Source organism: Lissotriton helveticus, chromosome 7, assembly GCF_964261635.1.
Source record: "Lissotriton helveticus chromosome 7, aLisHel1.1, whole genome shotgun sequence".
Classification (NCBI taxonomy): Eukaryota; Metazoa; Chordata; class Amphibia; order Caudata; family Salamandridae; genus Lissotriton; species Lissotriton helveticus.
The window spans coordinates 639718281-639744710 of record NC_136068.1 but is presented as its reverse complement, the minus strand read 5'-3'; the positions used below and the strand labels follow the sequence as shown (position 1 = coordinate 639744710).

General features: G+C 47.9%; 1 protein-coding gene across 3 annotated transcripts in view; it reads left to right on the top strand.

The window, feature by feature from the left end:
• LOC144768881 (uncharacterized) overlaps nucleotides 1-26430 on the top strand; it is a 993034-nt gene that overhangs the window by 587014 nt on the left and 379590 nt on the right. For all 3 annotated transcript variants that reach the window (XM_078652892.1, XM_078652890.1, XM_078652891.1), the window contains exons 9-10: nucleotides 12294-12380; nucleotides 13892-14105. In XM_078652892.1, the coding sequence (XP_078509018.1) occupies nucleotides 12294-12380; nucleotides 13892-14105 (301 nt within the window). The remainder of the gene's footprint in view (nucleotides 1-12293; nucleotides 12381-13891; nucleotides 14106-26430) is intronic.

Sequence of the window (26430 nt, the reverse complement as noted above, 5' to 3'; positions counted from 1 at the left end):
GGATGAATCTCAACATCTGTTAAATGGACCAGACTATCAGCTGACAGGAAAAAATTGTCTATACGAGAGAGGCTATTATGCACCCCTGATTGAAAAGTGTAGCTCCGTACATTGGGGTTTCTATACCTCCAAGCATCCGAGAGACCTAAAGCATCTATGAACCCATTCATATGGGAACCACCCGCTCCATTCGTCCTGCTTGGGAAGCGGTCCCTAGTGCCATCAATGACTGAGTTAAAATCACCTCCCAAAATCAGTTCTTCCTTTGGCAGTTTCAAGAGAAATGTACAAAGCGTCGGGAAGGCCAGAGTCTGGAGGGCCGGGGGAATCACACTACATTAAAACGCTTCCCCTCCCACTGACATGCTATAGCTGCAAATCGTCCCTGATCATCTGTCCAAGTCTGGTGTACTATCAGTGGGAACTGCTTACGTATCAGTATGCCCACCCTCCGCGAGCCCGAAGAGAACTCTGGTATGAGTGTACCACCAGTTTGTATCCTCAGCGATCCATAGCTCTACATGCTGAACCCATCAGGTGCGTTTCCTGTAATAATGCCCCGCTGGTGCATTGCGCCGTAAATACTGTAGCACCAATCCCCCTTTAAATTTTATCCCCCAGTCCATGCACATTCCAAGTAAGCAATGTCAGGGGAGACACCGGAGACTTTGGAGGGTTAACAGTACCTTCCCCAGAGCATGGCAACCCTGTTTCTACCGCCATAAACAGTATAGTAGCACCAAGCGGCCCTTCTGTCATGTGCCCTTAAAATGATGATCCGCATAATCCACATTGAACATTGCCCTAAACATAAAAACAGAACAAAAAACAATTTGTAAAACCCACCTTTCCCTTCCCACCCCCCTCCCTGCCTCCCTGCTCAACGGAATCAAAACTACCTCCCACCCACCAGTGTCCTCCTTAGACGTCACGTGTGGCTATGCATTTCAGGATTTAAGCAAGACCACTATCTTAAATCAACCATTCAACCAACAACAATTGTTTGATCCAGTAGTAGACACAGCCCTTGAAAAAATGAAAAAAAGACAATGACACAGCCAAGTCTATGGGAGCTCTGCAATCCACCCAAGCTGGAGGCTCCTTTCGTCGCTCCTTTTACAAAGGAGGCTCCAAACAAGCTGGAGCAGACAATTCAGCTTCCTTTAAGACAAATACACAAGCATCCTCTAATAAAGGATACTTTAAAGGGGGCTACAGAGGTAATAACAATAAGGTTAGAGGTCTAAGTAATAACAATCGATCCTCTTCCACCACTAAACAGTGACTTCCTTCAGCTCCTCCAACAGCATACCACTCCTGTAGGGGGGATATTAACACAGTTCCTACCTGTCTGGAACTCCATCACAACAGATGTGTAAGACAGATTATCCAGTATGGTTACTGCCTAGAGCTTACAGCTACCCGTCTAAATATACCACCCAGACAGCGTCCAATGTCCACAGAACATCTAACACTGCTCCAACAAGAGGTTCTCTCATTACTACAAAAAGATGCAATAGAGCTAGTTCCATTGCAACATCAAGGAACAGGGGTCTACTCACTCTACTTTCTAATACCCAAAAAGGATGGGACACTAAGACCAATTCTAGATTTGAGGCCTCTCAATCTGTACATACTCAGGTCATTTTCACATGATCTATTTGCAACAAGTGCTCCCATTATTGCAACAAGGCGATTTATTCGCTACACTAGCCCTCATAGACGCCTACTTTCACATTCCCATACATACTTCTCACAGGAAGTATCTCAGGTTTGTGCTAGAAGGACAACACTTTCAATTCAAAGTCCTTCCAATCAGGGTAACAGCACCAAGGGTGTTCACAAAGTGCTTAGCAGTAGTAGCAGTCCATCTCAGAAGACAACAGATCCTTGTTTTCCCATACTTAGACGATTGGCTGATAAAGGCCAAGTCATTCAATCATTGTGTTCAACACACCTCACACAATTCAGACACTGCACAAATTGGGGTTTACAATAAACCACACCAAGTCACATCTACAGCCCTCTCATGTACATCAATACCTAGGGGCTACCATAAACACCAGCACAGCTCTAGCTTATCCCAGTCCAGCCAGGATACAGAGCATTCAAGCCTTAGTCACAAAGATTCAGAACCAACACACTCTCCCAGCCAGAGTGTTCATGCAACTAATAGGCATGATGGCATCTTGCATTTTTATTGTACCATATGCAAGACTGCAAATGCGTCCACTGCAGAAATGTCTAGCACATCAGTGGAATCAGGCACAAGGACAACTGACCGACCTGGTGTTGGTGGACAGCCGCACACATAGCTCTCTGCAGTGGTGGAACACCAAAAACTTGTCCAGAGGGCGGCCGTTCCTCTAGCCTGTTACACAGAAAGTACTGACAAGACACATCCCTGACAGGATGGGGAGCACATCTGCTCCACCACACAACTCAGGGAAGATGGACTACTCAACAAAAGGGGCTTCACATCAATCACCTAGAGTTGCTGGCGATTTTCCTGGCACTAAAGTCTTTCCACATACACATACAAAACAAAGCTGTCTTAATCCGAACGGACAACATGACAGCCATGTACTACATACAGAAACAAGGAGGTACACATTCCCTGCAACTGTCCCAGCTCGCACAAAACATTTGGAGATGGGCCATTCCACAAAAGATATATCTGCTTGCAGAACACCTTCCAGGAGTTCACAATCAGATAGCCGATCAACACACAACAGATTCACGAATGGGAACTACATCTGCAAGTTCTTCAACCATTCTTTCACAAGTGGGGTCATCCAGACATAGACCGGTTTGCCACACACGAAAAAGCAAAATGCCCAACCTTCGCCGCCAGGTTTCCACACCCGTTGTCCAAGGGTAATGCAATATGGATGAACTGGTCAGGCAGATTTGCATACGCTTTTCCGCCAACCCCACTAATACCACTAGTGGTACGCAAGCTGAGACAACAGTCTCTCAAACTGATTCTGGTAGCTCCCACATGGGCACGCCAACCGTGGTTCACCACACTGCTAGAACTCTCTAGTTCCACACCAAAGACTGTCTCTCACACCATCAATGCTAACGCAGAACCATGGAGACATCAGGCATCCAGATCCAAGTCCACTGAATCTGGCGATCTGGCTCCTGAAGTCTTAGTTTGGTTACCTTAACCTACCACCAGAATGTATGAATATCATTAAAGAAGCCAGAAGACCTACTACTAGAGCTTGCTATGCTGCAAAATGAAGAGATTTGCCATTTACTGCACTAACAATCAAATTGATCCTCTAGATACTTGCATCCAAAATATCATCTGTTATCTTCTCCATTTACAAAGATGTAATCTAGCATATTCATCTATACGTTTACATCTTGCAGCCATTGCAGCATATCTACAAAACAGACAATATATGTCATTATTTAGAGTACCTACAATCAAATCTTTTATGGAAGGATTAAAGATAATCATTCCTCCTAGGTTACCACCATCGCCAGTGTGGAACCTAAACATTGTGCTTACAAGGCTCATGGGGCCCCCTTTTGAACCTTTACATAAATGTGAATTGCAATTTCTCACATGGAAAACAGCTTTCCTTATTGCTATTACCTCTCTTAAAAGAGTTAGTGAGATACAAGCTTTACTATACAAGAACTATTTTTACAATTACACCGTAACAAGGTGGTTCTACGGACTAATTCTAAATTACTTCCTAAGGCAATTACTCCTTTTCATCTAAATCAATGGATAGTTTATGTGAGAAAGTGGCTCTATGTATACTGGACAATAAGGCAGTACAGTGTGTATAGAGTCCACAAACCCCAAAGGTATAACAGAGGTTAAAGTCAGAACTGACCTTACTCTCCAAAGTGGTAGCTTGGTCAAGCAGTAAGGCAGTACCAGAGGACAGTGTAAAGCATTTGTTGTACACACTCAGTCAGCAAAAGGTTTCACACACTAGAGAACTGAACTCCAGGCCAGTTGTTGTTATATCCTCAGATATAGTTGTTTTATTTTTAGAACCAACAGTTATAAATATATACTTTGCAAGGTATGAGTACTCATGTAAATACTTTGCAGAGAAGCAATAAGTTTGTACACACAATAATTACAGGATAGCTAATAAGCAATACAGTTCTGAAACACATTCTAGCATAGAGTTCAATGGGTTTTTCATAGGAAAGTACTGATGATTACTTTATGGATTACTTTGGTAGTTCCAGGACTAGATCTTAGATTCAGTCCTGGGGGCTAAGCTGAAACCAGATTAGCAAAAACGTTTTATTTACTGTGATTAATTTTCCTGAATATAAAGCGGTTTTAAAAGTTCACACTTTGAAACTTTTCAAGGTGATTCTGACCATGTTATCCAATGGGAGGAAATTCAGGTTACAGGTAAAGTACGATTGTGTTACTTTTGTAATCCAGCGCTAGTCTCCTAGGGCCAGCACTGGGGGCTTAACTCAAAACCGGTAGGTAATTGCGTTTCAGTATTTCATACGATTTTTAAAGAATATTTGCAGTTTTCAAAAGTGGACACTTAGAAGAAATTTCATAGAAAAGCAGACAATGGGTTCCTATGGAGAAAATACAGGTTACTAGTAAACCCGCTAGGGATTACTTCTGAGGTCCAGTTCTGGGCTGAAAGGTACAGCACTGGATGCTCTCCTGATCACAGGTGATTATTTACGAATTCAGACTTTGGCTGATTTTATAGGAATATTTTCAGTTTTCAAAACTTCACAGAACATTTTTGAGTCAAAATGGGTCAATGTTATCCAATGGCAGGTAAGTGAATTACCGGTTTCCAGGTGAGTACTTGGTTGGTGAAGTTAGGGTTCTGGGCGTAGACTCAGGGGTCCCCCAGGGTCAGGTGAGTAGTATAGTTCAGTCCCAGCGGCACAGGGGCAGCCGGGTGCAGAGGTAGGTAGGCCCAATGTTATCCAATGAGGGAAAGGGGGCCATCGGTAGGTGGCTGCTGGTTAGCAGGCCACGCGGCTCTGGGAGCTGGGCTCCCGGTCACTTGCTCTGGGCAAGGGGGGGAAGTAGGATAGGGCAAAGAGGTCACAGCCAGCGGCACTCGGGCGGCTCGGTGCAGGGTGCTTTTGAGCCGTCGGGCGCTCAATGTTATCCAATGAGGATCTTGAAAAAGGAACAAAGGCTGCAGGCTCGGGGACTCTCCAGGGGCGACCAGCACTTCGAGAGGTAAGTTGGGATGATGGAGCACAGGTAGGTACCCCAAAGGGAGGTACAGGGGGGCGTGGGGCGCCGGGTTCAGGGGTGTCTTTGGGGGTCAGAAAAGCTTACCCTCGGCTGGTCGCGGTTGGGGTTGGCCCTGGTTCTGAGTCTGCAGGAGTCTGCTGGTTTACCGAGGAGGGTCTTTGGGCACTGGACTTCGGGTCCCAGTCGCTGGGGGCGACGTCCTAGTGGTCTTGGTTCGGGTTGGCCCGGCCCGGGCTCGGCTGGTGCAGAGTGGGCTGCTCCGGAGCTTCCTGGTGAGCGCCAGATGGGGTGTTGCAGCACAGCCTCTGCTGATGGAAGTCCCAATCTTCGAGAGGGTCAAGGCAGGCAGGTCCTCCTGGTGTCCCAAGGTTGCTGTCCGTGGAGGTCACCGGGATTAGGCAGGAGCAGGTTCCAGGATCAACAGGCCGGTAGGGCTGGGGCCAAGTCAGTTGTCGTTGTCCTGTTAGCAGCTGCGCGGCGGGTCTTCTTCTTCTTTATCTTCTTTCTTCTTTTGATATCTGGATCTGAGTAAGGAAGGTTCAGGGAGCCCCTAAATACTAAATGTGGGGGCGTTACAGGTAGGGCAAGGGCAGGGACCAATGGATCCCTGTCCTGGGTGAGGACACCCCCTAGCCTGCTCCTCTCCTGTGTGAGGGGGCAGGTGTCTAGCTGGGATTGGGCAGGGCTCCCCATCTACAAGATGGCCGGAGCCCGGGGTCGTGCTTCACCTCGCCTCCTCCACCTGAGGGGTGGAGTTGGCAAAGGTTGGCCCACCCTCCTTCCTGACGTAGTTTTCCCGCCAGTCTTCCTGCCAGAGTGGGGGTAGAACGGGTGGGGGGGCAGTTGCTGGGTACAGCAAATGGTCAGGAGAAGCTCTCACAGGCGACATGCCTTTGAAGCTTCCCCCTGTCCATCCTGGGGGAGGAAACCTAGCACCTCGCCCAGGATGTGCATTGTTGCAGGCCCAGGAGAGCGATGGGCTCTCCACCCAGGGGTCCAGCAACATGTCTGCTGTGTGGCAGCCTCTGCAGCCACTCAGCCCAGACGTGGGTTGTAGGTTTGGGTTTTGGAGGGCATCTCTAAGATGCCCTCTCGTGCATCTTACATTAAATCCCACACTGGCATCAGTGCGGGTTTAATATGGTGAGAAGTTTGGTGCCAAACTTGTCAGTCTTCAGTGTAGCCATTATGGTGCTGTGGAGTTCGTAATGACAACCTCCCAGCACCATATACTCTTAAATGGCATCACTGCACTTACAGTGCCTAGGAATGGCCCTAGGTACTGTAGGGGCACAGGGATCATGCACCTGTTTCCTCACCTCTGGCATAGGGCACCCAGCTAGAGGGGTGACTAAAGTATGCCAGGGCAGTGGGGTTTGTGGGCATGGCAAACAGGGATGTGTGCCATGTCGACTCTCATTTTAGTTCTGTACTTAGGCACTCAGCCTGCAAGAGCAGTGTATGGGTGTCACGGGTACAGGGCCCCTGAGGGTGGCACAATAAGTGCTGCAGCCCTCAGGGGTCTTCTCTGGTCACCATGCCCTGGGTACCTAGGGTACCATTTACTAGGGGCTGACAGGTGGTCAGAGATGCCAATTGGGTATTTTGTTTCAGCATAGCTTTTCTTTTTAGGGAAGGAACACATGCCCTGGGTACCTGATTGGCAGGGACCCAGGGCACACTCAGTCAAAGCACATCAGCAGTTCAGAAAAAAGTGGGGCATACCAAGGCAAGAAAGATTGCACTTTCTCACAAGTTACCAGTGTTTTTTCAAAACCCAGACTCTGTAGCAGAAAGAGCTCTACACACAAGATGTAAAAAGAGCTCTTCTCTATTACATTGATAGGACTAAGTCCTTTCATTAAACAAAGCAATTGTTTGTAGCTTTCTCTCCACCACACAAAGGCAACCCCATTTAAAAATCAGGAATTGCAAGGTGGATTGTTAAATGTATACAAATATGCTATCACAAGGCAAAACGCACAATAACAGTTCCTCCTCGAGCACACTCCACACGCAAACTAGGAGCCTCCATGGCTTTCTTAGGGAACATTCCCCTAGAAGACATCTGCAAGGCAGCAACATGGTCTACAATACACACCTTCACTAAACACTATTGTGTTGATGTGCAAGCTAAGCAGCAAGCTGCAGTAGGCTAAGCTGTCCTCAAAACCCTCTTTCAAACTACTGCAACAGATTCAGGTGACCACTGCTAGGGGAAGACACTGCTGTACAATTGATGCACAGTGTAAGATCTGCAGCTCATATGCCTCGAACGGAAAATGCTACTTACCAGTATGCATCTGTTCTTGGCATGTAGAGCTGCAGATTCTTACACACCCTCCCGCCTCCCAGGGGCCTGTATCTGTTCCAGTTCTATCTAAATTAGATATACACCCATGGACATCCTTTCTTCTTTGTACAAACTTCATCATTTCCCATCATGGCGAAAAACAATCTAAGAATGGAGCCGATGCCAATGCGCACTATCGTCCAAGGGAGGAGTCACCTATCTTGTGACTACAAAGACTTCTTCCAAGACGACAACAACATGCAATCATCCGAACCAAACACCAGGTGACGATCTAATGCACAGTGTAAGAATCTGCAGCTCTACAAGCCAAGAACAGATGCATACTGGTAAGTAGCATCTTCCTTTTGGTTGCAATCACTTCAGCTAGGAGGGTGAGTGAGTTGTAGGCTCTTAGCTCCAAGCCTCAGTTTACATAATTCCATGCAGATAAGATGGTTCTTAGTGTAGGCGAGTGGGGTCTGCAATCCCATGGCCACCCCAGATTTTTGCTTTTTGCCTCACTGATTTACGAATTTCCCTGGCTGTGGGCCTGCTAATCAGACCCACAGCCTAGTTGTTCTCTCTCTAAATTACAACCATGTACCCTAGGTGCATTTACCAATTGGCACTGGGCCACCTTATCAGTCCCTGTACAGTATACCTTAGGTATCCAGGGCATAGGTGTACCCAGGGCCTACCAGGGGCTGCAGCATGTATTATGCCACCCCTGGCTGGCCATCCAAATCTGACACAACTGGCTGCACGACAGCTGGGGCAAGGTGGTGTAATCACCCTTTGCTTTAGATATAGTATTCCTATATCTAACCCTAAAATGGACACATATATTCCTATCAGTCACTCCTATGGCAGGCCTTATCAATCCTGAAGGCAGAGTGCTTGGAATTATGTGAGATGGTGCTCTGGCATGAGCTGAGCCCGTTTGCAGCTTGCGGAACCAAGTCCTTATAGCTGTTCCATGATAACGCTATACCATATACTCTTAAGTGCATTATAATCCTTGCGGTTAAATGCTAACTTTGGCATAGCATTATCAAAACATGTCGAGTAAGGTGTAATACGAATTGGAATACTAACCCCTCGCCTATTCTGGCGACGGGCTTAGCATTCCACCCTTCTAGAGGGACACAACATGTATGTAACTGTAAACCCCGGTTAAAGTTAACTCAAGCCTCAGCATCACAAAATGGATGCTGCCACCACAGACACAAGTCTGACCTCCTGCTGCTGGGAGTCCTTCCAGCGAGGGAGGCTCAGACAAAGGGTTTCCTGCCTTGGGAGGTGCTAGCACCACCCCAGACAGGATTTTGTGTATTAGGTAGGCCAAGGCTGAAAGGAATGAGACATGCCTGGGGCACGCAAGGTGCCCTGTGCATACACCGGTTCCAACCAGTTGCTGGGGCACTCCAGCCCCAGCTCTGGCGGGAAACTGGACAAAGGATAGGGGGTGTAACCACCCCCCTGCCTGGTCCCACCCAGGGGAGGGACCTAGTCGTAGTGCAGCCCCCTTTAGCTGAATAAAGGTAGGAGCTGGTCCCATTCCAGATTAGATTACTCTTGACAACTTCCACGAAGAACTCTTGACCTTCGACCTCCTGAAACTCAGAAGACTGAAGAATCTCCCCTATGGTCAGGGAGTGACCATCCTGCTTCGCAGGCACCATCAAGCTTCTGTGCGGTTTGCTGCAAAGTCCTTCCAGCCCGGAATCCGACGATCCAGCTCGACAAGACCCGGACCTCCAGACCTCTCTGACCTCTACCCACATCCACAGCACAGCTGGGACCCGTGGGTGCGACGAGCAACGTGGAGACGGCCATCTTGAAGAAACCTGCACAGCGCTTCCAGCAACGACCCCTGAGGGTTCCTCGAGTGAGTGCATTGGGGACTGAGAAGCCCCACACCGACGCAGCTCCTGCACCAAAGACCAGCCCCCCAGCATCCCTGTGATCTGCGTGGGGCCCTTTTGCCTGGTTGCTGCCCTTCCTGTTGTCTGGTCACTTGCCGGCTGGCTAGTGACCTCTTAGACGACGACCCGAAGATTTCGACACTGCTAGTCTGGTCCCCTAGACTGGCCCTTGCTTCCTTGTGAAAGAGAAGCACCCCGGACCCTCCTGGTCCACTCAAGACGCCATCTTTGTTCCACCGCGTGGCTTGCATTAGCCAAGGCCTGTTGTCCAGATCGACGATCCGACACCGCCAACAGCAGCAGACTACGTAGGACAGCTCGTGCCTCCAGCCTGGTCGTGAAGAACAGCTCCTGGTCCGCGCAGCTACAGAGAGAAGCGACCCTTCCTTCACCTGAACGCAGCGACAGCATCTGGTTCCCTCCTGGTTCCAGCACCGTCACTGGCTAGTGACCAAGACTCTGTCCCCTTCCTTTTCAGGACTTCCTTCTTCCTAGTTCCATCCTTGGAACCACCGGACTCCTCCATCTGGCTGCCTGCCAGCAACTTCTTGTTTCAGGCATCACCGGGATCAACGCAGCAAACCCTACGCAACTTCAGCCCTATGCACCCGCAGCCTGTGGGTTAGGTAACTAAAGCTTCTAGGTGCTGAAGTCAGTGTTCACTATCCTAGTGTCCAGGTCCACTGTTGTTTTCCCTCCATCCAGCCGGGTTCGTCCGGAATCCGTAACTTTCTAAACTGTAGCATCCATAGACGTTGGTACGCATCCCGCGTGAGAGTTTCCACTCTGCACGTGAGTCCCGTGGGCCTCCTGCTCCTTACTTACCTAGTTTGTAGCGTAGTCCCAGCGATCCTCCAGCCTCTGGATCTCCTTACAGTACTTTCCTTCCTCGCATTCCATTGTTTTGAGTATATGGTTTGCCGTGCCCCTCAGGCACACTTGTAGATATTGTGCGAACTCGAATTTCTTTTGTAGTATTGTCATGTGCTTAGCCCTCTGACCTCATAAAGAGTTCACAGGTGTTGTTATTAATAAATATATCGTTTATTTTCATAACAACCTGTGTGGTGTCCTTTCATCTGGTATTCAAGGGGTTATATTGTGGTAAAACAGCTGGCTTCACATGCCAAAAGAGTTTAGCCTAAAGACTGCTTTTGTCCACGCTACTAGGATAGCTGGTCTATCAGGTTGACTTACAACCAATCACCATAAGGGTTGTTTGGACTGATACAAGGTGATCACTAGAATTATTGAGCATCATATATCAGGCCAACTTCTCACACTTAGGACCAGGGCTGCTTTCCTGCCTAAGATGGTCACTCCTTTCCACTTAGGGCAGTCCATCTTATCCACTTTATACCCTCACCCTTCAACGAAGTAGGAGAGGCTTCATCACCTGGACCCCAAGAGGACGGTCATCTTCGTCCTGGTCAAAACCATGGACTTACGGTTGGACGATAAACTCTTCATTGGATATGTAGGCAAGATGAAGGGCAAGGCAGTCCACAAGAGAATGCTGTCCAGTTGGATCATCCTCTGTATCAAGTTCTGCTACTCCTTGGCCAAGAAGGAGCCTCCTGAAGGTATTTGCGCTCATTCTACCAGGGCTAAGTTTTTTTCTGCTTTAGCTAGAGGTGGCCCGGTGGTAGACATCTGCAAGGCGGCAACTTGGGCCTCCCTCCAAACTTTTGCAAAACACTATTGCTTATATTTGGAGGTGAGGAGTGTCAGCCAGTTTACACGTTCTGTGCTGCAGGATTTTCTGGTGCCTGCAGGCACTCTCCGCCGGGAGCTGGACTGCTTGGGGATTCAATTCAAAAGGTTAGGAATCCACAGACCAATGTATCCATCAGCAGAACAAGTTTATTATCATTGGTAACACTTTTTTATTGTGGATAGAGTATCTGCCTTTAAATTCCTCACTGATCCACCCTCCTCCCTGTTGCCTGTCTGCTTATACCGAAAAATAATCCCTGTATATCTCATGTGAATTGTTGTTGAAATCATGTGATGCTTGGCACTAGGAAATGTCTATATTGAGGAATTTCTAGTTTTTACTGTTTGCAAACTGTGCTGTGTATACTTGTGAAAATATTGTCGGTTCACCCGTTCGCCTCAAAGGCACAGAAAAAATGGGTGGAACTGACCTCAGCACACCGACTAGGTCCTCTTGTGACTCCCATATTGTCACATGTGGGCCATTGCAACATCCTCGTTGACGTGGGAGAGATGAGGAGAAAAGTTTCAGTGGAATGCTCTGCATTTGGATAATTCAGAAGTTGAGGGATCCACAGGCAGATACTGTATCCACCAGAAAAAGCTTTACCAAATATAAGCAACTTGTTCTTTTTCTCACCTTAAAATTAGGAATCAGTAAATATAGGGACTTTAGTGAAACTCTTGTATTTTAAAACCCTTATAAATTTTTAGTAGGTTTATTAATATGTTGGCTTTTTCTTTCAAGGTAGAGCAATTGTTGCCTCTACATAAGCATTGTTTTTACATTTAACTTTTTTCCTAATGAAATTTTACGATATGTGGCACGTGCAGATTTTTTCTAATATTTATTAATTTACTGAAGGCTGATCGTTACTTGCATTTGTAAATCCCATACAAGTAGATGTGGTTTGCCTCCTGCAAACTTGTGCTCATTCTTTCAGAACAAAGGCAGCTTTATATGCTTTCAGCTTTGGTGAAAACAGTCTACATCCAGTTGCGAAGATGGGAGATCAACGATCAGGAACACTTGGAGTCAAAAGGACTGATTTCAGTGTCCCCTTTTAACGTTTGTTCTGCCCTGAGACTGACATATTAGTGTGTTATTGAGTGACTGTGCCTTTTATGTTTGCAGGTCGCCAAGCAAATCTCCTCCGCAAAAGAAGCATCGGGACCGTTCATCTTCCAGCTCCTCTTCATCTTCTGGCAATTCCCGAAGCAGGTACCCTCTATTCTAGACTTCAGGCTTTGGCAAAGAAGGGACACAGTACAAACACGGAGAGGTCTGCTACAAAAACCTTGAGATTTGCAACCTTCACCTCTGTCCATTCCTTGTGAGGTGTATAGTACCAACCCTCCAGCCCCCTGTGGTTTGTCGCTGTTTCTTTTTGATACTGATAATAAAGGCAATGTTGTGCAACTACCAGTTTGTAATTTTAATGTTAAATATATTCTCAACTGGGGACTTTTCTCATGGTGATTTGATTGTTATTCCTTTTTTGCACCATGTTTCTTTTCAGCCTTAGTTATGTTCTAATTGAATCGTCTCGAGAAAAGTTTATAATTTAGGCTCTGCTTGCAGCCTACATCACAGGGCATCTTAGTCTTGATTTGAGGTGCTGGATATGTACTAATTTAGCTAGGGGTTAGGGATTCAAGGCAAGGGCACATTTTAAATGTATTGTTGAACTGTTTGGTTTCCCCCACCTGTGAAGGCAAAAATGATCTCACCTTAGATGTGTTGGTGTGTGAGGGGAGCAAATGTGAGGCAGGTTGTTGAGCTGTTGGTCTGGCTTCCTCCATTCTACCTTGAGGTTTGAAGGTTGTTGAGCTATGCTTTGTCCTGCCCCACTAAAAATGGGGGTTTGAAAACATTGAGAGGAGTTGCTGAACCATCCTAACAAGGGTTCAACCAATGGTGTGAAAGAAGTTGTGGCACAATAGAGGACGTGTACATGCACTGCTGGGAATTTCTGGTCCTTGCTCTGTGAAGGAGTGATAGTAATGAAATTGGAAGTGAGGTACTGGCCAGTACATGACAGGAAACCCCATAGAATAAGGAGACCATAGTCATCGGATGTAGTCAGTGGGTGCCGATCTCTCCATCGCAGAAACAGAGTTGGAAGAGGTGCACACAGTATTCGCCCTCCTCCTTGAAAGTCGGAGTGTAACACAGACAACATTGTGGAGGGATTGAACTGTTGTGATCACAACCTACAGGGGTGATACAGAGCACTGTAGCAGACTTAGGGTAATGTGACTGCCCTCTAAATTTGATAGTTACATTTGGAAAAGATATACAATTGGGGAAGGGAAGTAGGAGTGTTGAGCCATTGCTTGGGTCATCAACTGCTTGAAGGTTATTACAAAAGGACTACAAGAATGAAAGTGGTGCTATTCTTGTATGTCCCTGTCCTACAAGTTAAAGGAGGGACAATGATATAATTGAGAGTTACAATTTTATGGGTCTCACTGCCACATCATTCATCAATATTTAATTTTCATAGACTGAAAGCATTCAGCGGTGTATGAATTGCCCCAGCCTTATTGAGAAGTAGTTGAATGGTGACGGTGGGATTGGTTCAGTTGTAGATACGCCTAACTCTTGAGGGTTTGTCGATCAGTACAGACATGATTTTGGAGCCAAGTAGACAATGCCTGACCAACAGGTGTTAGACGCTGTGAATGGAGAATGATTTTTTCAATCCACTGACCTGGTCTCCGGTTTGCCAGATCCAGAAGTGTGACCAACACAGCAATACCCCAGGGAGGGCGCAATGCTTCCCCTCCACCACCACTTCCGCCTCCGCCGCCACCGCCTCCTCTGCAGCAGCGTAAGAGGACAGAAACTGAGAGCACCAGAGATGAGAGGCAGCGGTCTTCATCCCCACCTTCAAAGAACACAGGGGGCAGGAGTCCTTCACGAGAGAGCAAGGACAAGCGAGATGTGAGTATCACCTTCTGGTAGCATGGCTCAGCCTCTGACCTGCCAAGTACATTTTCTAGGTTTATAAGAACCTGGAACACCATTGTCGGGAAGCATTACTTTTGCTCTGTTAGCCTCGTAGTAGCTTTATTGTGTGGGCTGTAATGGTGTATGATAATGTAATGCGGTCACAGCCCAGTCAATGCTTAATAGGCCCTTTTTTGTCAGTATGTGTACAAAAGTGAAATTTCTAAATGAGAAGTAGCTTGTGTTTTTTACCAAAATTCTGGATCCAGTGACGGATGTCTAGACTACACATAACAAAAGTAAGAGTCTATAGTATCACTAAGCTCCTCCTCAGTAGGGATTTCTTTCCATAGATTTACTTACATTCTTTTACCCCTAGTGCTGGTACAAACACTGTCAGGCCCTTCTGTAATTAGACCCTCATGACGATGCACCGAACCTCAAATTCTCCAGTAGGAATTTTTAAGCATTTTTTATAAAAATTGGGTTTCTCTGATTGACCCCATAACGCATATGTAAAATCTTTTATATTGAAAGTTAAAACTATTCAAAGTACAAAACTTGCACAAGAGTTACAATTTCTGTCTTTTAAATTGCCGGTTCATTAATCCAGTACTTTATACTTAAAACACCTTCTTGCCACTTATAAAAAAATCTGTGGAAAAATGCTGTAAAGGAGATCACTAAATAGTGTGCCATTATACTAAAACCTAACTCTTTTTAGGTCTCGGCTAAGCGCGCGGAACGCGTTCTCGCCAGAGACCTTTTATCGGCGTGTCTGCTTTCCAGCAGACAATCCTGGCCGCGCGCATCTCCTAGGAGGCGATTTGAAACTGGCACGCGCACAAGTACGAGCGCTCAATTGACTTTGTTGCAAGTTAGTTGCAATGCGCGTTTAGAGTGCGGCAATGCGCGTTTAGAGTGCGGTTAAACTTGTAACTTTCAGTTTCTTTTAAGCAGCGTGTTTCATGGCATGATCAAAAATGCTCCATATCGTAAGGTGTTCCGAAAGAAGCTAAATGGCATGATCGAAAATGCTCCATATCTTAAGGTGTTCCGAAAGCAGCGTGTTTCAGGACATGAGCGACGTTTAAGGAAATGCTGCGTGTTTGCCTAAAGGGTCTGTTCTTTATTAAAAAGCAAGGTGTTTCATGGCATGATCAAAAATGCTCTATATCGTAAGGTGTTCTGAAAGCAGCTAAATGGCGACGTCGTTTATAAAGACGTAGTTGTATAGTGTGACATTATTTGAGAAAATGCTGCGTGTTTGCTTTAAAAACACGTGCTTTAATGTGTGCAGAGAAGAGAGATGTGCTTTAAGATGACATGTTTAATAAAAAGCAGAAGCAGAAAACAGGCATGCATTGAATAGCGGCACAAGTCATGCATTGAATAGCGGCACAAGTAGAAAACAGTGGCATAAGCATACTTGAAGCATAAGCAGGGAACAAAGGTACATACAAAGAACAGATAGTAGGCAAGGACTAGTGGACAGTAGAGGGACAGCAGAGGCACAAGCAAGCATAGAATGGAGATACAAGCATGGAACAGAGGCACAAGCAGAAGCATGGAATAGAGGCACAAGCAGAGAACATAGAGACATGCATTGAAGAGCGGCATAAGTCATGCATTGAATAGCGGCACAAGTAGAAAACAGTGGCACAAGTATAAGCATAAGCAGAGAACAAAGGTACATACAAAGAACAGATGGTAGGCAAGGATTAGTGGACAGCAGAGGCACAAGCAGTGGTCAGTGTGGCAACTGATTTTGAATAGTGGCACAAGCATACAATAGAAGCATAGAATGAAGATAAGTAGAGAATATAGAGACATGCATTGAATAGCTGCAGAAGTAGAAAACAGTGGCACAAGTATACAATAAAAGCATAAGCAGGAGACAAAGGTACATACAAGGAACAGATGGTAAGCAAGGATTAGTGGACAGCAGAGGCACAAGCAAGTATAGAATGGATATACAAGCATGGAATAGAGGCACAAGCAGAGAACATAGAGACATGCATTGAATAGCGTCACTAGTTATGCATTGAATAGCGGCAGAAGTAGAAAGCAGTGGCATAAGCATACTATTGAAGCATAAGCAGGGAACAAACGTACATACAAAGAACAGATGGTAGGCAAGGACTAGTAGACCGCAAAGGCACAAGCAGTAGTCGGTGTGGCAACTGATTGCAAACAGTGGCACAAGCATATAATAGAAGCATAGAATAGAGATACAAGCATGGAACAGAGGCACAAGCAGAGAACATAGAGACAAGCGTTCAATAGCAGCACAAGTAGAAAACAGTGGAACAAGCATACAATAGAAGCATAAGCAGGGGACAAAGGTACATACAAGGAACAGATGGTAGGCAAAGACTAGGCACAAGCAGTGGTCAGCGTGGCAACTGATTGCCAACAGTGGCTCAAGCATACAATAGAAGCATAGAATGGTGATACAAGCATAGTACCGATGCAACGCGCGCTGTGGCCAGCTGCTGTCTCCTGGGAAGCTCCAAACACCACACACGCATGCGCATACACACGGACACACACACACGAGCGCCCACGCACATACAGACACACACATGAGTGCACCGCCCCCCCCCCCCCCCCGCACACATACACACACACACAAGTGCACCAAGACGCCCCCCCCCCAGCCCTTTTTACCTTACCGGGCCAATCTCGGGGGACTCCGCCCTCAGCACGCGGCAGGGGTAGGCACCAGGCATGTGCCTCGTGCCCCCTCTGCAGAGTTCACACTGCGGCTCTTGCCAGCTCGTTTCCCGGGGCTCCCTCTTAGTCAAGGGAGCCCCGCAACACTTGAGCAACCTCCTGCTGGCGGCCCCGGGGCTCTCCACCGCTCACAGGAGCCCCGGGTCGCGATACGCATTTACTCCGCCTGCCTCCTCTTCCGGTCCGGACGCGGCCCCACCCCGGTCACAGGCGACATTGCCTGACTTCCGGTGCGTGCGCGGCGGGATTCCGGCGGCATTTTCTGCCACACAAACCTTGTTTTTATTTAAAACCGGCCACAGTTATCTGGGGACTCTTGTAGTTCACTATCCCCATGATTGTGACCAGTCGCTGTTACCAACCTTAAATATTGATTTCGTGAGCTTTCTTTTGTGGAAAATAAGTTTCTGTTCGCCGATAACACATAGTAGTACATCTAGCGTATTGTTCGCAAAAGAGAAGTCGAAAAACACAAACACAACCCCTGCGTTATTGCATGAAGAGGAGTGTCTCGGGTCAAAGGTGAGTCGGGGTTGCAGGCATGGTTCATGACACCAACAGTCCTTGAACAGCAGTCTTGCCAACACAGACCTCATAAGCGGCTGTGGCTTGCAGAGAACACACATCCTGTGCGAGGATAAGGACCACTCGGCTTCGTGTAATAATTATGTAATCAAGTGTCTGGCTAAATCAAACTATTACTGTCTGTCAGCTGTTTCTTGTCCAACCTATACCAGAAGGTCATGGAAGCACGGGGCCTAACTTACATTCTTATACAAAGTACCCAGCTTCCTAGTTATAAGACAATACTCTCACCTGTGACACCGTGGTCCCTACAACATATCTGATCTGGAGAAGTTGCAGACAGAGCCGAAGAGCCGTAGTGAGTGTCAGGATGAGAAAACAAGCATTTGCAATACAATAGGTCTCACATTTGCGAGAGTTTAAACTATTGGCATTGTAATTGACAATGCCTTTTATTTAAGTTTTAAAAACCAACACAACAATGCCAATGGCTCTAACTCTAACAACTGCGAGACCTTTTGCATTGCAAATGCTTGTTTATTTAGGGAAGTCAGATACCAGAGGTGTAGCGCCATGCACAAAATTTTCTGAGGTTATTTATTTACTTTACTCAGTAAATGAGCTGCTTCTTTTTTCCAAAAGTTTTATTGCATTACTCTAATTCTTTTAGTGTTCTTTGAGAGCCCTTGTCATATATTTGATGATTTTATAAGCTCCCTCCTCCCCACTTTAATAGTGTTTCTTCAGTAGTAGATATTTCATAGTTTCACACGGTATAATCATTCAATGTTGTTGAGGTTGGAGTCCCACTGTATAATTAGAAAGCAGTACAGTTTAATACATAGCCTATAATGGCTAGAAAACTTTCACTTCTCTTCCAGTGGATCCTCATTAATGACCTTAGCATTAGAATATTCCCGCCTGTGTGTGGGGACCCCGGAGCAAAGATTAATTATATACCACATATGTATAGAATACTACATTTACGCAGTACTTTAATAGACACACGTGTGTGTGTGTGTGTGTATATATATATATATATATCAATCACCAATTTCGTCCAAACACGGAGGGCGCACTTCTCACAGCTGGTGCAAGCGGTGGGGACGGACCTTCCCTGAATTCAATTAGCCACCAAACAGAATACGCTTGCACTCTCCCAGATAAGTTATTCATTAAAGGTTTATTTCCAAGGTTTCTGCCATTAACAGCTCTCTCCACACCTAAGCGTTTCGACCGGCAGGTCTTGGTCACAGTGTAAAACATTTGTCTCACTTTCATTTTTTCATTTTATACCAGAAGTACCTGTTCGCACATTATATTACATTATGGGTCTGGTAGTTCAAAACATTACATATACATGGTCGTCGACGCTAACGGTTTCGGGAATCTCAGTAGCTATACTGTGACTTTGTTTCCTTTCTCTGTGTTTCCTGCTTCTTTGTTTCGATAAGATATCGAAGAAGACCGGTTTCAAGCCCTGCAGGGAGTGCGGAAAAACTATGTCCATCACGTATCCGCACGAGGACTGTATTTGGTGCTTAAGCTCCGATCACGACGTGGATGGATGTTTATCATGTCGTAAGATGAATCCGAAGGCCCTGCGGGAGAAGGAAACCAAGCTACTTGTGGCAAGACTTAAGGCCGACAAGGGTAAGAAGACATCAAGATCTCGCTCGAGGAAGACTAAGTCGAGGTCCTGATCTCGTGAGGGTTCGGCCTCGAAGTCTTCTTCGGACCATGCTGATCAAGGAAGAAGCACAGGAAGAGGAGACATGAGTCTCGACGTCACTCGGGTGAGAACTCTAGGTCGAGGTCGCCCAGGAGGGTTCGTTCAAAGGTGGTCCCTCCACAGGAGACTCCGGGTCAGGAAGGTGAGGCTTCGCCTTCGAGGTCGCAGGTTTCCTCTCCGACTCCGGAGTCCAATCCATCTCCGGCGCCGTCTCCAGCTCGAGAGGAGGAAGAAGTAGTCCCTGTGGAAGTTGAAGAATCTGCGCACTTTGTTGAGCCGGATTCGATCCCACCTCGAGGTCAGCCTGAGGGTGTTCAACCACCTTTTCCAGCGCCGGGCCAAGACCCTTCAGCGTTCTTGAACGCTGTGTATGGTGTGTTCTCAAGGGCGTGGTACCCCTCTGCACCTTCAGGTCCCATGGGTCCTCTGGCATTTAATTTGGGTGTTCCACATTCATATGCCCCGGCTCCATTCATGCCGTTTATGCTAGCCCCATCGACGCCGTGGCAGTTTCCGGCCTAGCCGAGGTCGTCACCGGCTCGTCCGAAGTCGACGACTCCAATGCCGACGTCGCCTGCTCAGAGTAGACATCAGGAGCATTCTTCTGGGCCATTGAAGTCGGTACCGACGTCGGTTCCGACTCCGTCTGAGTCGTTGATGGATCCGGTGCCGAGGCGTGTAAAGGAGAGGTCCAGAAGGGAATCTCAACGTCTCTTGGAGGAACAAAGTTATGCCGACTCTCACCCTGACTTAGAGGAGGGTGAGCTGGGTGAAGATTGTTTTGAAGAGCTGGCTGATGTCAGTGGCCTGGATTTTTCCCCGGAGTGGGAATTGCCCTCAGGGCATGATGCGCCTTCAAAGGATGTCCAGCCATATCATGTGGTAATGAGGAAGGCTGCGGGACTTTTAACTTTAACATTACCAACAGTTGAATTTAAGTCAAACCTTCTAACATAAGTTCTTCACTCACCGAGTTCGGCTGTGGAGCCTTTACTTCCATTTAATGAGGCATTAACTGAGCCCATTATGGAGGTGTGGAAGAAGCCACTCTCTGCTCCTGCTGTATCCAAGAGTGTGGCTAGAAGGTATAGGGTAGCTCCAGAGGACCCTGCATTCTTAACATCTCACCCTTCTCCAGAGAGCCTGGTGATTCAGGCTGCGTGTTCTAAGAAGTCTATAGGTGCATTTCCCCAAGTTCCTGGGGACAAGGAGGCTAAAAAGCAAGATCAGGTGGCCAAAGTAGGAGAGTGGGGTCTGCAATCCTATGGTCACCCCAGATTTTTTGCTTCACTGGTTTACGACTTTCCCTGGCTGTGGGTCTGCTAATCAGACCCACAGCCTAGCTGTTCTCTCTCTAAATTGACAACCATGTACTTTAGGTGCAATTACCAATTGGTACTGGGCCACCTTATCAGTCCCTGTACAGTGTACCATAGGTATCCAGGGCATAGGTGTACCCATGGTCTACCAGGGGCTGAAGCATGTATTATGCCACCCCTGGTTGGCCATTTAAAACTGACACAACTGGCTGCAAGACAGCTGGGGCAAGGTGGTGTAAACACCCTTTGCTATAGATATAGTATACCTATATCTAACCCTAAAATGGACACATATATTCCTGTCAGTCACTCCTATGGCAGGCCTGATCAATCCTGAAGGCAGAGTGCTTGGAATTATGTGAGATGGTGCTCTGGCATGAGCTGAGCCCGTCTGCAGCTTGCGGAACCAAGTCCTAATAGCTGTTCCATGATAACGCTATACCATATACTCTTAAGTGCATTATAATCCTCGCGGTTAAATGCTAACTCTGGTATAACATTATCAAAACATGTCGAGTAAGGTGTCATACGAATTGGAATACTACCCCCTCGCCAATTCTGGCGACGGGGGTAGCATTCCACCCTTCTAGAGGGGCACGACATGTATGTAACTGTGAACCCCGGTTAAAGTCAGACATAGCCTCAGCTCCACAAAATGGATGCTGCCACCACAGACACAAGTCTGACCTCCTGCTGCTGGGAGTCCTTCCAGCGAGGGAGGCCTGGACAAAGGGTTTCCTGCCTTGGGAGGTGCTAGCACCACCCAAGACAGGATTTTGTGTATTGAGGTAGGGAGGCCTGAAAGGAATGAGACATGCCTGGGGCACACAAGGTGTCCTGTGCATACACCGGTTCAAACCAGTTGCTGGGGCATCCCTGCCCCAGCTCTGGCGCGAAACCGGACAAAGGGTAGGGGTTGTAACCACCCCCCTTCCTGGTCCCACCCAGGGGAGGGACCTAGTCAGTAGTGCAGCCCCCTTTAGGAGAATAAAGGTAGGAGCTGGTCCCATTCCAAATTAGATTAATCCTGAACTACTCTACAAGAAGAAACTCTGGACTTCGACGTTCTGCTCCACAGAAGACTGAAGAAATCTCCCTTGTGGGCAAGGAGTGTCCACCCTGCAACTGCAGGCACCATCAAGCGTCCAGCGGCTTCACTTTGTCGTCTTCCCTCGAGGATCCAGACTTCAGAGCCCGACGAGACCCGGATTCCCAGACCTCTTCGACCTCAACTCACATCTGCAGCAAAGCTGAGACCCGTGGGTGCGATGAGACACGTGGGACCGGCCATCTTGAAAGAAACTGCACTTCTGATATACATCTGCCGTGTGGATTCCTCACCTTGTGAATATCCCCCTTGTGTCAGCAACATTCGGAAATTCTTTTCGTAGCTTCGCGCCGACGTGGACTCGGACGTCATAGAGGCACAGCATCGCACGCGACACCGCTGACGTCACCGACGCCTATAACAGGCCCACGCCGGCGTGATGACATCAGTTCCCTTTTTTCCGCGTCGTCGACGCTAACGGTTTTTTAGGGATCATCCGTAGCTTTCACTGTAACTTAGTTACTTTGCATTGTTATTGTTCCTTTATCTCCTCTTTCATCATGTCTTCGAAGAAGACAGGTTTCAAGGCCTGTGGGGAATGCGACAAGACTATGTCCATTACAGATCCACATGAATGCTGTTTGTGGTGTCTTAGCTCCGACCACGACGTCGAAGATTGCCGATCCTGTAAGAAGATGACTCCTAAGCCCCTCCGGGAGAGAGAAGCTAAGCTTATTGTTGCAAAGCTTAAAGGAAGCAAGGAGAAGAAGTCGAAATCGCTTACTCTACGCTAGAGGTCAAGAGCTCACTCGAGGTCGCGTTCAGATTCGTCATCAGCTCATGCTTCGAGGTCTTCGAAAAAGAAGCATAGAAAAAGATCTCATGAATCCCGACATCGTTCAAAGAAAGATTCGGGTTCTAAGCCGAAGTCGCAAGTAAAGCTGGTCGAGAAAGAAGTGGTGTCTTTGGCTTCGGAAGAACAGGACGCCGGAGGTGAGGCGTCGCATGCGAATTCACCTGGTTCGCCGAAGCAGACAGCGAATCCATCTCCGGTTCCATCCCATTCTCCAGATCGGGAGGATGAAGGTGAGGAGGTGATGATTGGAGAGGGAGAGGCTCCGTTACCCGAAGGTCTGTCGACTCCGGTACACCAGCCTGAAGAGGAGGTCGACGTCGTATCGACTCCACGCCCTCAAGAGCCGTCTGGGGGTTCATACCCAACCTTTCCCGGCTCCAGGTCAGGATCCGACACATTTTTTAAATGCGATGTATGGTATATACTCCAGGGCTATGTACCCCTCTGGGATGCCTGTTGGTTCCACGGGTCCGATGACATTTGGTCTGGGTGTCCCTGAAACCTATGCCCCTGCGCCCTTTATGCCATATGCCGGCTCCGGCGCCGCATTGGCATCTTCCGACACCGGCGAGGCCTTAGACTCCGAAGCCATCAACGCCAAAGTCGACGACACAGAATCCTTCGACGCCGGTTCCGTCATCTCTGATGCCGAATCCAGAACGACGTCGTGGAAGTCTTCCTCGGCCGGCGTCGGGCTCGACGCCGGCTCCGACTTCGGAGTAGACAGTGGATCCGACGGCTTCGAAAGTGAAGCAGAGGTCGAGGCGTGAAGCCCAGAGGCTTATGGAGGAAGAGTTATCGCGAGGAATATTTGGAGGAAGGTGAGCTTCAAGATCCTGATGACCCTTATGAGGATCTTTCGGTGGCCAGTAGTCTTGAACTGTCCCCTGAGTGGGGTTTAGTTTCAGTATCGGACGAACCCTCTAAAGATGTGGCTCCTTACCACGTGGTAATTAAAAAAGCAGCAAGTTTATTGAACATTGCTTTACCTTCTGCTGAGTTAAAGTCAAATCTACTCACGGAGGTTCTTCACTCTCCCTCATCTGTGATTGAACCACTGCTACCCTTTAATGATGCCCTTAGGGATCCTATTTTAGAGGTTTGGAAGAAACCTTTATCAGCTCCGGCTGTATCTAGAGCTGTTGCCAGAAGGTACAGGACTGCTCCAGAAGACCCAGAGTTTTTATCCACTCACCCTCTGCCTGAGAGTTTGGTGGTTCAAGCTGCCTGTTCCAAACGGTCTGCAGGAGCTTTTCCTCAAGTTCCAGCTGAGAAGGAGTCGAGAAAGCAGGATCAGGCTTCTAAAAGATTTTCTCCTCTGCTAGTATGGCACTAAAATCCACCAATGCGACCTGCCTGATGGGTCGTTATGTTCACGCCCTTATGGATACTGTTAAACAGTTGGTACCTAAATTACCTGAGGAGGATAGAAAAGACTTCCAAGAAGTTATATCTGATACTCAAGCTGCAGCAAGACAGGTGATTCAGAGTGGGTTAGACACAGCAGACTCTGTGGCAAGGATCATGGGCTCTTCTGTGGCTGCGAGGAGAGCTGCATGGTTGAAGTCTAGTGAATTTTCTTCAGATGTCCAATCTACATTGTTGGATCTTCCTTTCGATGGGTCTGGCTTATTTGGCAAGAAAGCAGATGCTGCTTTAGAATGTTTTAAGGACAGCAGAGCGACAGCCAAGTCATTGGGCCTTCAGTCCAGGGGCACTTTTGGAAGGCGTACTAGGGGATTTAGCAGGTCTTCCTTTCGATTCTACAAATCTACGCACCAACAGCCACAGCAGCAGCAGAACACGCTCTACAGATCTTATAGGGGCAAGCAAAGAGGCCGTTCTCGAGGCCGTCAAGCCTCCTCTTCCTCTTCCCAACCCCCTGCCAACGCAGCAAAGCAGCCCTAGATCCGCCATTCCGGATCATGTGGGCCCAGTGGGGGGCCGGCGTACCCATTTCCTACGAGATTGGGAATTGATAACATCGGATCTTTGGGTTCTCAATCTCGTGGGGAATGGGTATGCTCTTCCCTTTCGGGAGTTTCCCCCAAATTACCCTCCTTGCCAGGCTTATTGTTCGGAGGACCACCTGCTTCTCCTGCAAGAAGAAGTCCTGGCACTTTTCAGAAAGGGTGCGATAGAGGTGGTTCCGGAGCAGGAAAGGGGTCTGGGGTGCTACTCCCGGTATTTCCTGATCCCAAAAAAGGATGGCAGGCTTCGGCCAATTCTGGATCTCAGGATCTTGAACCTTTACCTGAAACAGGAAAAGTTCAAGATGCTCACTCTTGCACAGGTTCTTCAAGCACTGCTAGAAGAAGACTGGATGGTGTCGATCGACTTACAGGATGCGTATTTTCATATTCCCATCTTGAAGTCGCACAGAAAGTATCTCCGTTTTACGGTTGGGTCACAACACTACCAGTTTGCGGTCCTTCCGTTTGGTCTTACTACTGCGCCTCGAGTCTTCACCAAGGTGATGGCAGTGGTGGCTGCACATCTCAGGAGATCGGGGATACCTGTATTCCCGTATCTGGACGACTGGCTGATCAAAGCGGAGTCGCCGGAGAAGGTGATCCATCTGCAAGAGACAACTCAGTTGTTGCACAGGTTGGGGTTTTCGATAAATGTACCCAAGTCTCACCTGGTGCCCTCTCAGCGCAACCTGTTCATAGGTGCGGTACTGGACACTACTGTGTCATGCATTCCCTCCACCTCAAAGGATTCACGACATACAGGAAATGATTCCTTTGTTCTACAATGGAGCGGTCGTTCCAGTCCTGAAGGTTCTTCGCCTGCTCGGTCTGATGGCTTCTTGTATTCTGTTGGTCAACCATGCACGCTGGCACATGAGGGCACTCCAGTGGTGCCTCCGCAGGCAGTGGTATCAGCTCAACGGAGATCTCAGGGAGTCAGTGAGGGTCTCCAGAGAAGCTGCGGCGGATCTGTCTTGGTGGAGCGTGGAAGGCAACCTGTCGCAAGGAAAGCCTTTTCGACTTCCTCCATCGGTAGCCACAGTTATAACGGATGAATCCACTCTAGGATGGGGTGCTCATCTGGGGGATCTGGAGGTCAAAGGTCTTTGGTCTCCGGAGGATAGGTTGCTTCATATCAACCTTCTAGAATTGAGGGCGATACGTCTGGCCCTCAAGGCCTTCCTCCCTTCCCTTCCCGGTCAGTCGGTTCAAGTCCTGACGGACAACACGACTGCGATGTGGTACATCAACAAGCAGGGAGGAGTGGGGCGCAGTGTCTCTGCAGAGAGGCTCTGCGTCTCTGGTCCTGGGTTCAGGACCATCAGATCTGTCTCATGGCAAATCATCTGGCCGGACGTCAGAACGTTCGTGCAGACAGTCTCAGTCGGCAGTTCTCTGCCGACCACGAGTGGAGGCTTCACCCGGAGGTTGTTCACGACATTTTTCAGATGTGGGGGACTCCTCGGGTGGACCTGTTCGCCACTCGTGAGAATGCTCACTGCCTGTCATTCTGCAGTCTCCAGTATCCGATGCAAGGAGCCTTGGGGACGTGTTTCAGTTGAGTTGGAGCTCGCAACTCCTTTACGCGTTTCCACCCATACCCTTGATTCCTCGGGTTCCGAGGAAGATTCGCCAGGACCTGGCCCAAGTCATATTGGTCGCCCCGGGTTGTCCAAGAAGGGTGTGGTACACGGATCTTCTCCACCTCTCCTCTCACCCGCCGCTCAGTCTCCCTCTCAGGGCAGACCTCCTCTCTCAAATGGAGGGGCAGGTTCTACACCCCCACCTCCAGACATTACACCTTCATGCCTGGAGATTGAACGGGGCAACCTGAATTCCTTTTCTCTCCCGCATGACGGGGTGGATGTCATCTTGTCAGCCAGGCGTGACTCCACTAAGTCCATCTATTCTTATAGATGGTCAAAATTTGTCACTTGGTGTGGGGAGAGATCTATTGACCCTTTGAGAGCCCATTTGTCTGATGTTCTCCAGTTTGCCCTTTCTCTGGCTCAACAGGGGCTTGCTGTTGCCACAGTGAAGTGCTATCTTTCAGCACTGTCGGCATTTCTCTGCTTGCCTGACCAGCCATCTCTTTTTAAATCTCCTGTGGTTTTAAGGTTTTTGAAGGGC